The 14305-nt window shown below is 38.2% G+C and overlaps 1 protein-coding gene across 1 annotated transcript in view; it reads right to left on the bottom strand.

Annotated features, from left to right (window-relative positions):
- Positions 1-13588, bottom strand: part of tmtops2b (teleost multiple tissue opsin 2b) — a 130726-nt gene extending 117138 nt beyond the window's left edge. Inside the window, exon 1 of the mRNA XM_062068894.1 lies at positions 13094-13588. Coding sequence (XP_061924878.1) covers positions 13094-13466 — 373 coding nt within the window. The 5' untranslated portion in view covers positions 13467-13588. The remainder of the gene's footprint in view (positions 1-13093) is intronic.
- Positions 13589-14305: the final 717 nt, after the last annotated feature.

Genomic DNA, 14305 nt, shown 5'->3' with positions numbered 1-14305 from the left:
GGCGCACCTGACGAAGTGGCCATGAAGTCTTACCGAAGCAGGAGTTGATGAAGATAGAATACAATTAACCGCAACATATAAGTGTAAAAAAAACCTAAACATTAGGATTTGTACATTTTCAGAATGTGCTTATTCTATTTTTTAAACAAAAAAAAAACAATCTAAAGTTGTCTTTATTTTTAAGTTATCGCGCCGTGATTTTACCAGGCCGGCCCACTTGGGAGTGGAATTTTCTACATCTAAAATGAGTTTGACATCCCTGATTTAAAGTGTTGAAGACGCCACATGCCCAGTCTATTATTCTGGTGGAAGTTAATACTTTGGGAACATTTGAGCGGCTGACGGCGCACCTGACGAAGTGGCCATGAAGTCTTACCGAAGCAGGAGTGAATACAATTAACCGCAACATATAAGTGTAAAAAAACAACAATAGGATTTGTCCATCTTCAGAATGTGCTTGTTCTATTTTTTAAACAAAAAAAAAAACAATCGGAAGTTGTCTTTATTTTTAAGTTATCATGCCGTGATTTTACCAGTCCAGTCCACTTTGGAGTGGAATTTTCTACATCTAAAATGAGTTTGACATCCCTGATTTAAAGTGTGGAAGACGCCACGTTCCCAGTCTATTAATTCTGGTGGAAGTTAATACTTTGGGAACATTTGAGCGGCTGACGGCGCACCTGACGAAGTGGCCATGAAGTCTTACCGAAGCAGGAGTGAATACAATTAACCGCAACATATAAGTGTAAAAAAACCTAAATATTAGGATTTGTACATTTTCAGAATGTGCTTGTTCTAATTTTTAAACAAAAAAAAAAACAATTTAAAGTTGTCTTTATTTTTAAGTTATCGCGCCATGATTTTACCATTCCAGTCCACTTGGGAGTGGAATTTTCTCTATGTGGACCCCCAATCTAAAGTTAGTTTGACATCCCTGATTTAAAGTGTTGAAGACGCCACGTTCCCAGTCTATTAATTCTGGTGGAAGTTAATACTTTGGGAACATTTGAGCGGCTGACGGCGCACCTGACGAAGTGGCCATGAAGTCTTACCGAAGCAGGAGTGAATACAATTAACCGCAACATATAAGTGTAAAACAACAATAGGATTTGTCCATTTTCGGAATGTGCTTGTTCTATTTTTTAAACAAAAAAAAAACCAATCTGAAGATGTCTTTATTTTTAAGTTATCGCGCCGTGATTTTACCAGTCCAGTCCACTTGGGAGTGGAATTTTCTACATCTAAAATGAGTTTGACATCCCTGATTTAAAGTGTGGAAGACGCCACGTTCCCAGTCTATTAATTCTGGTGGAAGTTAATACTTTGGGAACATTTGAGCGGCTGACGGCGCACCTGACGAAGTGGCCATGAAGTCTTACCGAAGCAGGAGTGAATACAATTAACCGCAACATATAAGTGTAAAAAAACCTAAATATTAGGATTTGTACATTTTCAGAATGTGCTTGTTCTATTTTTTAAACAAAAAAAAAAACAATCTAAAGTTGTCTTTATTTTTAAGTTATCATGCCGTGATTTTACCAGGCCAGCCCACTTGGGAGTGGAATTTTCTCCATCTAAAATGAGTTTGACATCCCTGATTTAAAGTGTTGAAGACGCCACGTTCCCAGTCTATTAATTCTGGTGGAAGTTAATACTTTGGGAACATTTGAGCGGCTGACGGCGCACCTGACGAAGTGGCCATGAAGTCTTACCGAAGCAGGAGTGAATACAATTAAGCGCAACATATAAGTGTAAAACAACAATAGGATTTGTCCATTTTCAGAATGTGCTTGTTCTATTTTTTAAACAAAAAAAAAAACAATCTGAAGTTGTCTTTATTTTTAAGTTATCATGCCGTGATTTTACCAGTCCAGTCCACTTGGGAGTGGAATTTTCTCCATCTAAAATGAGTTTGACACCCCTGATTTAAAGTGTTGAAGACGCCACGTTCCCAGTCTATTAATTCTGGTGGAAGTTAATACTTTGGGAACATTTGACAGCTGACGGCGCACCTGACGAAGTGGCCATGAAGTCTTACCGAAGCAGGAGTTGATGAAGATAGAATACAATTAACCGCAACATATAAGTGTAAAAAAACCTAAATATTAGGATTTGTACATTTTCAGAATGTGCTTATTCTATTTTTTAAACAAAAAAAAAAAACAATCTAAAGTTGTCTTTATTTTTAAGTTATCGCGCCGTGATTTTACCAGTCCAGTCCACTTTGGAGTGGAATTTTCTACATCTAAAATGAGTTTGACACCCCTGATTTAAAGTGTTGAAGACGCCACGTTCCCAGTCTATTAATTCTGGTGGAAGTTAATACTTTGGGAACATTTGAGCGGCTGACGGCGCACCTGACGAAGTGGCCATGACGTCTTACCGAAGCAGGAGTGAATACAATTAACCGCAACATATAAGTGTAAAAAAACAAAAACAACAATAGGATTTGTCCATTTTCAGAATGTGCTTGTTCTATTTTTCAAACAAAAAAAAACTACTAAAGTTGTCTTTATTTTTAAGTTATCGCGCCGTGATTTTACCAGTCCAGTCCACTTTGGAGTGGAATTTTCTACATCTAAAATGAGTTTGACATCCCTGATTTAAAGTGTGGAAGACGCCACGTTCCCAGTCTATTAATTCTGGTGGAAGTTAATACTTTGGGAACATTTGAGCGGCTGACGGCGCACCTGACGAAGTGGCCATGAAGTCTTACCGAAGCAGGAGTGAATACAATTAACCGCAACATATAAGTGTAAAAAAACAAAAACAACAATAGGATTTGTCCATTTTCAGAATGTGCTTGTTCTATTTTTTAAACAACAAAAAAATACAATCTGAAGATGTCTTTATTTTTAAGTTATCGTGCCGTGATTTTACCAGTCCAGTCCACTTTGGAGTGGAATTTTCTCCATCTAAAATGAGTTTGACATCCCTGATTTAAAGTGTGGAAGACGCCACGTTCCCAGTCTATTAATTCTGGTGGAAGTTAATACTTTGGGAACATTTGAGCGGCTGACGGCGCACCTGACGAAGTGGCCATGAAGTCTTACCGAAGCAGGAGTGAATACAATTAACCGCAACATATAAGTGTAAAAAAACAAAAACAACAATAGGATTTGTCCATTTTCAGAATGTGCTTGTTCTATTTTTTAAACAAAAAAAAAAACAATCTGAAGTTGTCTTTATTTTTAAGTTATCATGCCGTGATTTTACCAGTCCAGTCCACTTGGGAGTGGAATTTTCTACATCTAAAATGAGTTTGACACCCCTGATTTAAAGAGTGGAAGACGCCACGTTCCCAGTCTATTAATTCTGGTGGAAGTTAATACTTTGGGAACATTTGAGCGGCTGACGGCGCACCTGACGAAGTGGCCATGAAGTCTTACCGAAGCAGGAGTGAATACAATTAACCGCAATATATAAGTGTAAAAAAACCTAAATATTAGGATTTGTACATTTTCAGAATGTGCTTGTTCTATTTTTTTAACAAAAAAAAAAACAATCTAAAGTTGTCTTTATTTTTAAGTTATCATGCCGTGATTTTACCAGTCCAGTCTACTTCGGAGTGGAATTTTCTACATCTAAAATGAGTTTGACACCCCTGATTTAAAGTGTGGAAGACGCCACGTTCCCAGTCTATTAATTCTGGTGGAAGTTAATACTTTGGGAACATTTGAGCGGCTGACGGCGCACCTGACGAAGTGGCCATGAAGTCTTACCGAAGCAGGAGTGAATACAATTAACCGCAACATATAAGTGTAAAAAAACAAAAACAACAATAGGATTTGTCCATTTTCAGAATGTGCTTGTTCTATTTTTTAAACAAAAAAAAAACAATCTAAAGTTGTCTTTATTTTTAAGTTATCATGCCGTGATTTTACCAGTCCAGTCCACTTTGGAGTGGAATTTTCTACATCTAAAATGAGTTTGACATCCCTGATTTAAATGTTGAAGACGCCACGTGCCCAGTCTATTAATTCTGGTGGAAGTTAAGACTTTGGGAACATTTGAGCGGCTGACGGCGCACCTGACGAAGTGGCCATGAAGTCTTACCGAAGCAGGAGTGAATACAATTAACCGCAACATATAAGTGTAAAAAAACAAAAACAACAATAGGATTTGTCCATTTCCAGAATGTGCTTGTTCTATTTTTTAAACAAAAAAAAAACAATCTGAAGTTGTCTTTATTTTTAAGTTATCGTGCCATGATTTTACCAGTCCGGCCCACTTTGGAGTGGAATTTTCTACATCTAAAATGAGTTTGACATCCCTGATTTAAAGTGTGGAAGACGCCACGTTCCCAGTCTATTAATTCTGGTGGAAGTTAATACTTTGGGAACATTTGAGCGGCTGACGGCGCACCTGACGAAGTGGCCATGAAGTCTTACCGAAGCAGGAGTGAATACAATTAACCGCAACATATAAGTGTAAAAAAACAAAAACAACAATAGGATTTGTCCATTTTCAGAATGTGCTTGTTCTATTTTTTAAACAAAAAAAAAACAATCTGAAGATGTCTTTATTTTTAAGTTATCATGCCGTGATTTTACCAGTCCAGTCCACTTGGGAGTGGAATTTTCTACATCTAAAATGAGTTTGACATCCCTGATTTAAATGTTGAAGACGCCACGTTCCCAGTCTATTAATTCTTATGTAAGTTAATACTTTGGGAACATTTGAGCGGCTGACGGCGCACCTGACGAAGTGGCCATGAAGTCTTACCGAAGCAGGAGTGAATACAATTAACCGCAACGTATAAGTGTAAAAAAACAAAAACAACAATAGGATTTGTCCATTTTCGGAATGTGCTTATTCTATTTTTTTTTTTAAAAAAAAACAATCTGAAGTTGTCTTTATTTTTAAGTTATCATGCCGTGATTTTACCAGTCCAGTCCACTTTGGAGTGGAATTTTCTACATCTAAAATGAGTTTGACATCCCTGATTTAAAGTGTGGAAGACGCCACGTTCCCAGTCTATTAATTCTGGTGGAAGTTAATACTTTGGGAACATTTGAGCGGCTGACGGCGCACCTGACGAAGTGGCCATGAAGTCTTACCGAAGCAGGAGTGAATACAATTAACCGCAACATATAAGTGTAAAAAAACAAAAACAACAATAGGATTTGTCCATTTTCAGAATGTGCTTGTTCTATTTTTTAAACAACAAAAAAATACAATCTGAAGATGTCTTTATTTTTAAGTTATCGTGCCGTGATTTTACCAGTCCAGTCCACTTTGGAGTGGAATTTTCTCCATCTAAAATGAGTTTGACATCCCTGATTTAAAGTGTGGAAGACGCCACGTTCCCAGTCTATTAATTCTGGTGGAAGTTAATACTTTGGGAACATTTGAGCGGCTGACGGCGCACCTGACGAAGTGGCCATGAAGTCTTACCGAAGCAGGAGTGAATACAATTAACCGCAACATATAAGTGTAAAAAAACAAAAACAACAATAGGATTTGTCCATTTTCAGAATGTGCTTGTTCTATTTTTTAAACAAAAAAAAAAACAATCTGAAGTTGTCTTTATTTTTAAGTTATCATGCCGTGATTTTACCAGTCCAGTCCACTTGGGAGTGGAATTTTCTACATCTAAAATGAGTTTGACACCCCTGATTTAAAGAGTGGAAGACGCCACGTTCCCAGTCTATTAATTCTGGTGGAAGTTAATACTTTGGGAACATTTGAGCGGCTGACGGCGCACCTGACGAAGTGGCCATGAAGTCTTACCGAAGCAGGAGTGAATACAATTAACCGCAATATATAAGTGTAAAAAAACCTAAATATTAGGATTTGTACATTTTCAGAATGTGCTTGTTCTATTTTTTTAACAAAAAAAAAAACAATCTAAAGTTGTCTTTATTTTTAAGTTATCATGCCGTGATTTTACCAGTCCAGTCTACTTCGGAGTGGAATTTTCTACATCTAAAATGAGTTTGACACCCCTGATTTAAAGTGTGGAAGACGCCACGTTCCCAGTCTATTAATTCTGGTGGAAGTTAATACTTTGGGAACATTTGAGCGGCTGACGGCGCACCTGACGAAGTGGCCATGAAGTCTTACCGAAGCAGGAGTGAATACAATTAACCGCAACATATAAGTGTAAAAAAACAAAAACAACAATAGGATTTGTCCATTTTCAGAATGTGCTTGTTCTATTTTTTAAACAAAAAAAAAACAATCTGAAGTTGTCTTTATTTTTAAGTTATCGTGCCATGATTTTACCAGTCCGGCCCACTTTGGAGTGGAATTTTCTACATCTAAAATGAGTTTGACATCCCTGATTTAAAGTGTGGAAGACGCCACGTTCCCAGTCTATTAATTCTGGTGGAAGTTAATACTTTGGGAACATTTGAGCGGCTGACGGCGCACCTGACGAAGTGGCCATGAAGTCTTACCGAAGCAGGAGTGAATACAATTAACCGCAACATATAAGTGTAAAAAAACAAAAACAACAATAGGATTTGTCCATTTTCAGAATGTGCTTGTTCTATTTTTTAAACAAAAAAAAAACAATCTGAAGATGTCTTTATTTTTAAGTTATCATGCCGTGATTTTACCAGTCCAGTCCACTTGGGAGTGGAATTTTCTACATCTAAAATGAGTTTGACACCCCTGATTTAAATGTTGAAGACGCCACGTTCCCAGTCTATTAATTCTTATGTAAGTTAATACTTTGGGAACATTTGAGCGGCTGACGGCGCACCTGACGAAGTGGCCATGAAGTCTTACCGAAGCAGGAGTGAATACAATTAACCGCAACATATAAGTGTAAAAAAACAAAAACAACAATAGGATTTGTCCATTTTCAGAATGTGCTTGTTCTATTTTTTAAACAAAAAAAAAACAATCTGAAGATGTCTTTATTTTTAAGTTATCATGCCGTGATTTTACCAGTCCAGTCCACTTGGGAGTGGAATTTTCTACATCTAAAATGAGTTTGACATCCCTGATTTAAAGTGTGGAAGACGCCACGTTCCCAGTCTATTAATTCTGGTGGAAGTTAATACTTTGGGAACATTTGAGCGGCTGACGGCGCACCTGACGAAGTGGCCATGAAGTCTTACCGAAGCAGGAGTGAATACAATTAACCGCAACATATAAGTGTAAAAAAACAAAAACAACAATAGGATTTGTCCATTTTCAGAATGTGCTTGTTCTATTTTTTAAACAAAAAAAAAACAATCTGAAGATGTCTTTATTTTTAAGTTATCATGCCGTGATTTTACCAGTCCAGTCCACTTGGGAGTGGAATTTTCTACATCTAAAATGAGTTTGACATCCCTGATTTAAATGTTGAAGACGCCACGTTCCCAGTCTATTAATTCTTATGTAAGTTAATACTTTGGGAACATTTGAGCGGCTGACGGCGCACCTGACGAAGTGGCCATGAAGTCTTACCGAAGCAGGAGTGAATACAATTAACCGCAACGTATAAGTGTAAAAAAACAAAAACAACAATAGGATTTGTCCATTTTCGGAATGTGCTTATTCTATTTTTTTTTTTAAAAAAAAACAATCTGAAGTTGTCTTTATTTTTAAGTTATCATGCCGTGATTTTACCAGTCCAGTCCACTTTGGAGTGGAATTTTCTACATCTAAAATGAGTTTGACATCCCTGATTTAAAGAGTGGAAGACGCCACGTTCCCAGTCTATTAATTCTGGTGGAAGTTAATACTTTGGGAACATTTGAGCGGCTGACGGCGCACCTGACGAAGTGGCCATGAAGTCTTACCGAAGCAGGAGTGAATACAATTAACCGCAACATATAAGTGTAAAAAAACCTAAATATTAGGATTTGTACATTTTCAGAATGTGCTTGTTCTATTTTTTAAACAAAAAAAAAAAACAATCTAAAGTTGTCTTTATTTTTAAGTTATCGCGCCGTGATTTTACCAGTCCGGCCCACTTTGGAGTGGAATTTTCTACATCTAAAATGAGTTTGACACCCCTGATTTAAAGTGTGGAAGACGCCACGTTCCCAGTCTATTAATTCTGGTGGAAGTTAATACTTTGGGAACATTTGAGCGGCTGACGGCGCACCTGACGAAGTGGCCATGAAGTCTTACCGAAGCAGAAGTTGATGAAGATAGAATACAATTAAGCGCAACATATAAGTGTAAAAAAAACTAAACATTAGGATTTGTCCATTTTCAGAATGTGCTTGTTCTATTTTTTGAACAAAAAAAAAAACAATCTGAAGATGTCTTTATTTTTAAGTTATCGTGCCGTGATTTTACCAGTCCAGTCCACTTTGGAGTGGAATTTTCTACATCTAAAATGAGTTTGACATCCCTGATTTAAAGTGTTGAAGACGCCACGTTCCCAGTCTATTAATTCTGGTGGAAGTTAATACTTTGGGAACATTTGAGCGGCTGACGGCGCACCTGACGAAGTGGCCATGACGTCTTACCGAAGCAGGAGTGAATACAATTAACCGCAACATATAAGTGTAAAAAAACAAAAACAACAATAGGATTTGTCCATTTTCAGAATGTGCTTATTCTATTTTTCAAACAAAAAAAAACTACTAAAGTTGTCTTTATTTTTAAGTTATCGCGCCGTGATTTTACCAGTCCAGTCCACTTTGGAGTGGAATTTTCTACATCTAAAATGAGTTTGACATCCCTGATTTAAAGTGTGGAAGACGCCACGTTCCCAGTCTATTAATTCTGGTGGAAGTTAATACTTTGGGAACATTTGAGCGGCTGACGGCGCACCTGACGAAGTGGCCATGAAGTCTTACCGAAGCAGGAGTGAATACAATTAACCGCAACATATAAGTGTAAAAAAACCTAAATATTAGGATTTGTACATTTTCAGAATGTGCTTGTTCTATTTTTTAAACAAAAAAAAAACAATCTGAAGTTGTCTTTATTTTTAAGTTATCGTGCCGTGATTTTACCAGTCCAGTCCACTTTGGAGTGGAATTTTCTCCATCTAAAATGAGTTTGACATCCCTGATTTAAAGTGTGGAAGACGCCACGTTCCCAGTCTATTAATTCTGGTGGAAGTTAATACTTTGGGAACATTTGAGCGGCTGACGGCGCACCTGACCAAGTGGCCATGAAGTCTTACCGAAGCAGGAGTGAATACAATTAACCGCAACATATAAGTGTAAAAAAACAAAAACAACAATAGGATTTGTCCATTTTCAGAATGTGCTTGTTCTATTTTTTAAACAAAAAAAAAAACAATCTGAAGTTGTCTTTATTTTTAAGTTATCATGCCGTGATTTTACCAGTCCAGTCCACTTGGGAGTGGAATTTTCTACATCTAAAATGAGTTTGACACCCCTGATTTAAAGAGTGGAAGACGCCACGTTCCCAGTCTATTAATTCTGGTGGAAGTTAATACTTTGGGAACATTTGAGCGGCTGACGGCGCACCTGACGAAGTGGCCATGAAGTCTTACCGAAGCAGGAGTGAATACAATTAACCGCAACATATAAGTGTAAAAAAACAAAAACAATAGGATTTGTCCATTTTCAGAATGTGCTTATTCTATTTTTTAAACAAAAAAAAACAATCTGAAGTTGTCTTTATTTTTAAGTTATCGCGCCGTGATTTTACCAGTCCAGTCCACTTGGGAGTGGAATTTTCTACATCTAAAATGAGTTTGACATCCCTGATTTAAATGTGGAAGACGCCACGTTCCCAGTCTATTAATTCTGGTGGAAGTTAATACTTTGGGAACATTTGAGCGGCTGACGGCGCACCTGACGAAGTGGCCATGAAGTCTTACCGAAGCAGGAGTGAATACAATTAACCGCAACATATAAGTGTAAAAAAACAAAAACAACAATAGGATTTGTACATTTTCAGAATGTGCTTGTTCTATTTTTTAAACAAAAAAAAACAATCTAAAGTTGTCTTTATTTTTGAGTTATCGCGCCGTGATTTTACCAGTCCAGTCCACTTGGGAGTGGAATTTTCTACATCTAAAATGAGTTTGACATCCCTGATTTAAAGTGTGGAAGACGCCACGTTCCCAGTCTATTAATTCTGGTGGAAGTTAATACTTTGGGAACATTTGAGCGGCTGACGGCGCACCTGACGAAGTGGCCATGAAGTCTTACCGAAGCAGGAGTTGATGAAGATAGAATACAATTAACCGCAACATATAAGTGTAAAAAAAACTAAATATTAGGATTTGTCCATTTTCAAAATGTGCTTGTTCAATTTTTTAAACAAAAAAAAAAACAATCTAAAGTTGTCTTTATTTTTAAGTTATCATGCTGTGATTTTACCAGTCCAGTCCACTTGGGAGTGGATTTTTCTACATCTAAAATGAGTTTGACACCCCTGATTTAAAGTGTGGAAGACGCCACATGCCCAGTCTATTAATTCTGCTGGAAGTTAATACTTTGGGAACATTTGAGCGGCTGACGGCGCACCTGACGAAGTGGCCATGAAGTCTTACCGAAGCAGGAGTGAATACAATTAACCGCAACATATAAGTGTAAAAAAACAAAAACAAAAATAGGATTTGTCCATTTTCAGAATGTGCTTGTTCTATTTTTTAAACAAAAACAAAAACAATCTAAAGTTGTCTTTATTCTTAAGTTATCATGCTGTGATTTTACCAGTCCAGTCCACTTGGGAGTGGAATTTTCTACATCTAAAATGAGTTTGACATCCCTGATTTAAAGTGTGGAAGACGCCACGTTCCCAGTCTATTAATTCTGGTTGAAGTTAATACTTTGGGAACATTTGAGCGGCTGACGGCGCACCTGACGAAGTGGCCATGAAGTCTTACCGAAGCAGGAGTGAATACAATTAACCGCAACATATAAGTGTAAAAAACAAAAACAACAATAGGATTTGTCAATTTTCGGAATGTGCTTGTTCTATTTTTAAACCAAAAAATAACAACTTTATTTTTAAGTTATCATGCCGTGATTTTACCAGTCCAGTCCACTTGGGAGTGGAATTTTCTACATCTAAAATGAGTTTGACACCCCTGATTTAAGTGTTGAAGACGCCACGTTCCCAGTCTATTAATTCTGGTGGAAGTTAATACTTTGGGAACATTTGAGCGGCTGACGGCGCACCTGACGAAGTGGCCATGAAGTCTTACCGAAGCAGGAGTGAATACAATTAACCGCAACGTATAAGTGTAAAAAAACCTAAATATTAGGATTTGTACATTTTCAGAATGTGCTTGTTCTATTTTTTAAACAAAAAAAAAACAATCTGAAGTTGTCTTTATTTTTAAGTTATCATGCCGTGATTTTACCAGTCCAGTCCACTTGGGAGTGGAATTTTCTACATCTAAAATGAGTTTGACATCCCTGATTTAAAGTGTGGAAGACGCCACATGCCCAGTCTATTAATTCTGGTGGAAGTTAATACTTTGGGAACATTTGAGCGGCTGACGGCGCACCTGACGAAGTGGCCATGAAGTCTTACCGAAGCAGGAGTGAATACAATTAACCAAAACATAAGTGTTAAAAAAAACAAACAACAACATTATGATTTGTACATTTTCAGAATGTGCTTATTCTATTTTTTAAACAAAAAAAAAACAATCTGAAGTTGTCTTTATTTTTAAGTTATCGCGCCGTGATTTTACCAGTCCAGTCCACTTGGGAGTGGAATTTTCTGCATCTAAAATGAGTTTGACATCCCTGATTTAAAGTGTGGAAGACGCCACGTTCCCAGTCTATTAATTCTGGTGGAAGTTAATACTTTGGGAACATTTGAGCGGCTGACGGCGCACCTGACGAAGTGGCCATGAAGTCTTACCAAAGCAGGAGTGAATACAATTAACCGCAACATTATAAGTGTAAAAAAACAAAAACAACAATAGGATTTGTCCATTTTCGGAATGTGCTTGTTCTATTTTTTAAACAAAAAAAAACAATCTGAAGTTGTCTTTATTTTTAAGTTATCGTGCCGTGATTTTACCAGTCCAGTCCACTTTGGAGTGGAATTTTCTACATCTAAAATGAGTTTGACATCCCTGATTTAAAGTGTGGAAGACGCCACGTTCCCAGTCTATTAATTCTGGTGGAAGTGAATACTTTGGGAACATTTGAGCGGCTGACGGCGCACCTGACGAAGTGGCCATGAAGTCTTACCGAAGCAGGAGTGAATACAATTAACCGCAACATTATAAGTGTAAAACAACAATAGGATTTGTCCATTTTCAGAATGTGCTTGTTCTATTTTTCAAACAAAAAAAAACTACTAAAGTTGTCTTTATTTTTAAGTTATCATGCCGTGATTTTACCAGTCCAGTCCACTTGGGAGTGGAATTTTCTACATCTAAAATGAGTTTGACATCCCTGATTTAAATGTGGAAGACGCCACGTTCCCAGTCTATTAATTCTGGTGGAAGTTAATACTTTGGGAACATTTGAGCGGCTGACGGCGCACCTGACGAAGTGGCCATGAAGTCTTACCGAAGCAGGAGTGAATACAATTAACCGCAACATATAAGTGTAGAAAAACAAAAACAACAATAGGATTTGTCCATTTTCAGAATGTGCTTATTCTATTTTTTAAACAAAAAAAAACAATCTGAAGTTGTCTTTATTTTTAAGTTATCGTGCCGTGATTTTACCAGTCCAGTCCACTTGGGAGTGGAATTTTCTCCATGTGGACCCCCAATCTAAAATGAGTTTGACATCCCTGATTTAAAGTGTGGAAGACGCCACGTTCCCAGTCTATTCATTCTGGTGGAAGTTAATACTTTGGGAACATTTGAGCGGCTGACGGCGCACCTGACGAAGTGGCCATGAAGTCTTACCGAAGCAGGAGTGAATACAATTAACCGAAACATAAGTGTTAAAAAAAACAAACAACAACATTATGATTTGTCCATTTTCAGAATGTGCTTGTTCTATTTTTTAAACAAAAACAAAAACAATCTAAAGTTGTCTTTATTCTTAAGTTATCATGCCGTGATTTTACCAGTCCAGTCCACTTTGGAGTGGAATTTTCTACATCTAAAATGAGTTTGACATCCCTGATTTAAATGTGGAAGACGCCACGTTCCCAGTCTATTAATTCTGGTGGAAGTTAATACTTTGGGAACATTTGAGCGGCTGACGGCGCACCTGACGAAGTGGCCATGAAGTCTTACCGAAGCAGGAGTTGATGAAGCCGTACCAGTTGCAGCCGCTGCGGCCGAGCAGCCAGCGTCCCCGGATGCTGGAGGCGAAGCTGAGCGTGGTGCCGAAGACGCACACCAGCATGTCGCTGACGCTGATGTTGAGCAGCAGCATGTTGACGGGCGTGCGCAGCTTCTTGAACCTGCAGAAGAGCAGCAGCACCACCAGGTTGTTGAGGAAGCCAAAGGTCATGATGAAGCCCAGCACCACGGAGAGCACGACGAAGCCGGTGGGCGACAGGCGAGCCTCGTCCGCGTCCTCCTCCTCCAGCAGCAGCTCCAGCTCGCCGCTCAGGTTGAAGCTGAAATTGAGCGCCGCCTGGCCGGAGAACATCCTGAGCTCCATGCGTAACAGCTTATCTGGTGCACTTTTTTTTAGGTTTGGGGAAGTTCACAAGCTTCTTAAATCCCATATGCACGCACACCTGTTACTCCTCCTGTCTCCATCTTCTGCGTCCATGTAATCCACGCACAGTGGGGCGAGAGTGCGGCTCCCTGCGAGGTCCAGCATCTTCTTTAAAGGCGCCTTTGCTGACGTCATCCACGCATCTATAACGCAGGAGCCAACCAGAGGAGATGGAGAGGTCTCATTTGCATCCTTTTTTCTTTTTTTCTTTTTTTTTTTACCTCTTTTACGTTCCTCAGATGTATTTTAGGTTATAGGACATTACTCATGCTGTCAGAAGGTACATCATAATGTATATTTATAGTACATATAGGACGAGATCTGTACCATCAATTGCTTGTGTGGAGTGTTGCGGTCATAGAGGATCTTTGATAAGGGTTTTCTGCAATAGGTCCTAAAAAAGGGCAAACAAGTCCTATCATAGAGGATCTCTATCAAGTGTTTGTGCAGTAGGTTCTAAAACATAGCAGAATAGTCATGTTACACACAGGATCTTTGACAAATATTTATGAGATCTGTACCATGAATTGCCTGTATGGAGTGCTGCGGTCATGGAGGATCTTTGATAAGGGTTTTCTGCAATAGGTCCTAAAAAAGAGCAAATAAGTCCTATCATAGAGGATCTCTATCAAGTGTTTGTGCAATAGGTTCTAAAAAAAAAAAGAAGCATAATATGCATGTTACACAGAGGATCTTTGACAAATATTTATGAGATCTGTACCATGAATTGCCTGTATGGAGTGCTGCAGTCATAGAGGATCTTTGATAAGAGTTTTCTG

Source organism: Entelurus aequoreus, linkage group LG14, assembly GCF_033978785.1.
Source record: "Entelurus aequoreus isolate RoL-2023_Sb linkage group LG14, RoL_Eaeq_v1.1, whole genome shotgun sequence".
Taxonomy (NCBI): Eukaryota; Metazoa; Chordata; class Actinopteri; order Syngnathiformes; family Syngnathidae; genus Entelurus; species Entelurus aequoreus.
Note: the sequence above shows the minus strand (reverse complement) of the source record. Positions and strands in the feature narration are given on the sequence as shown.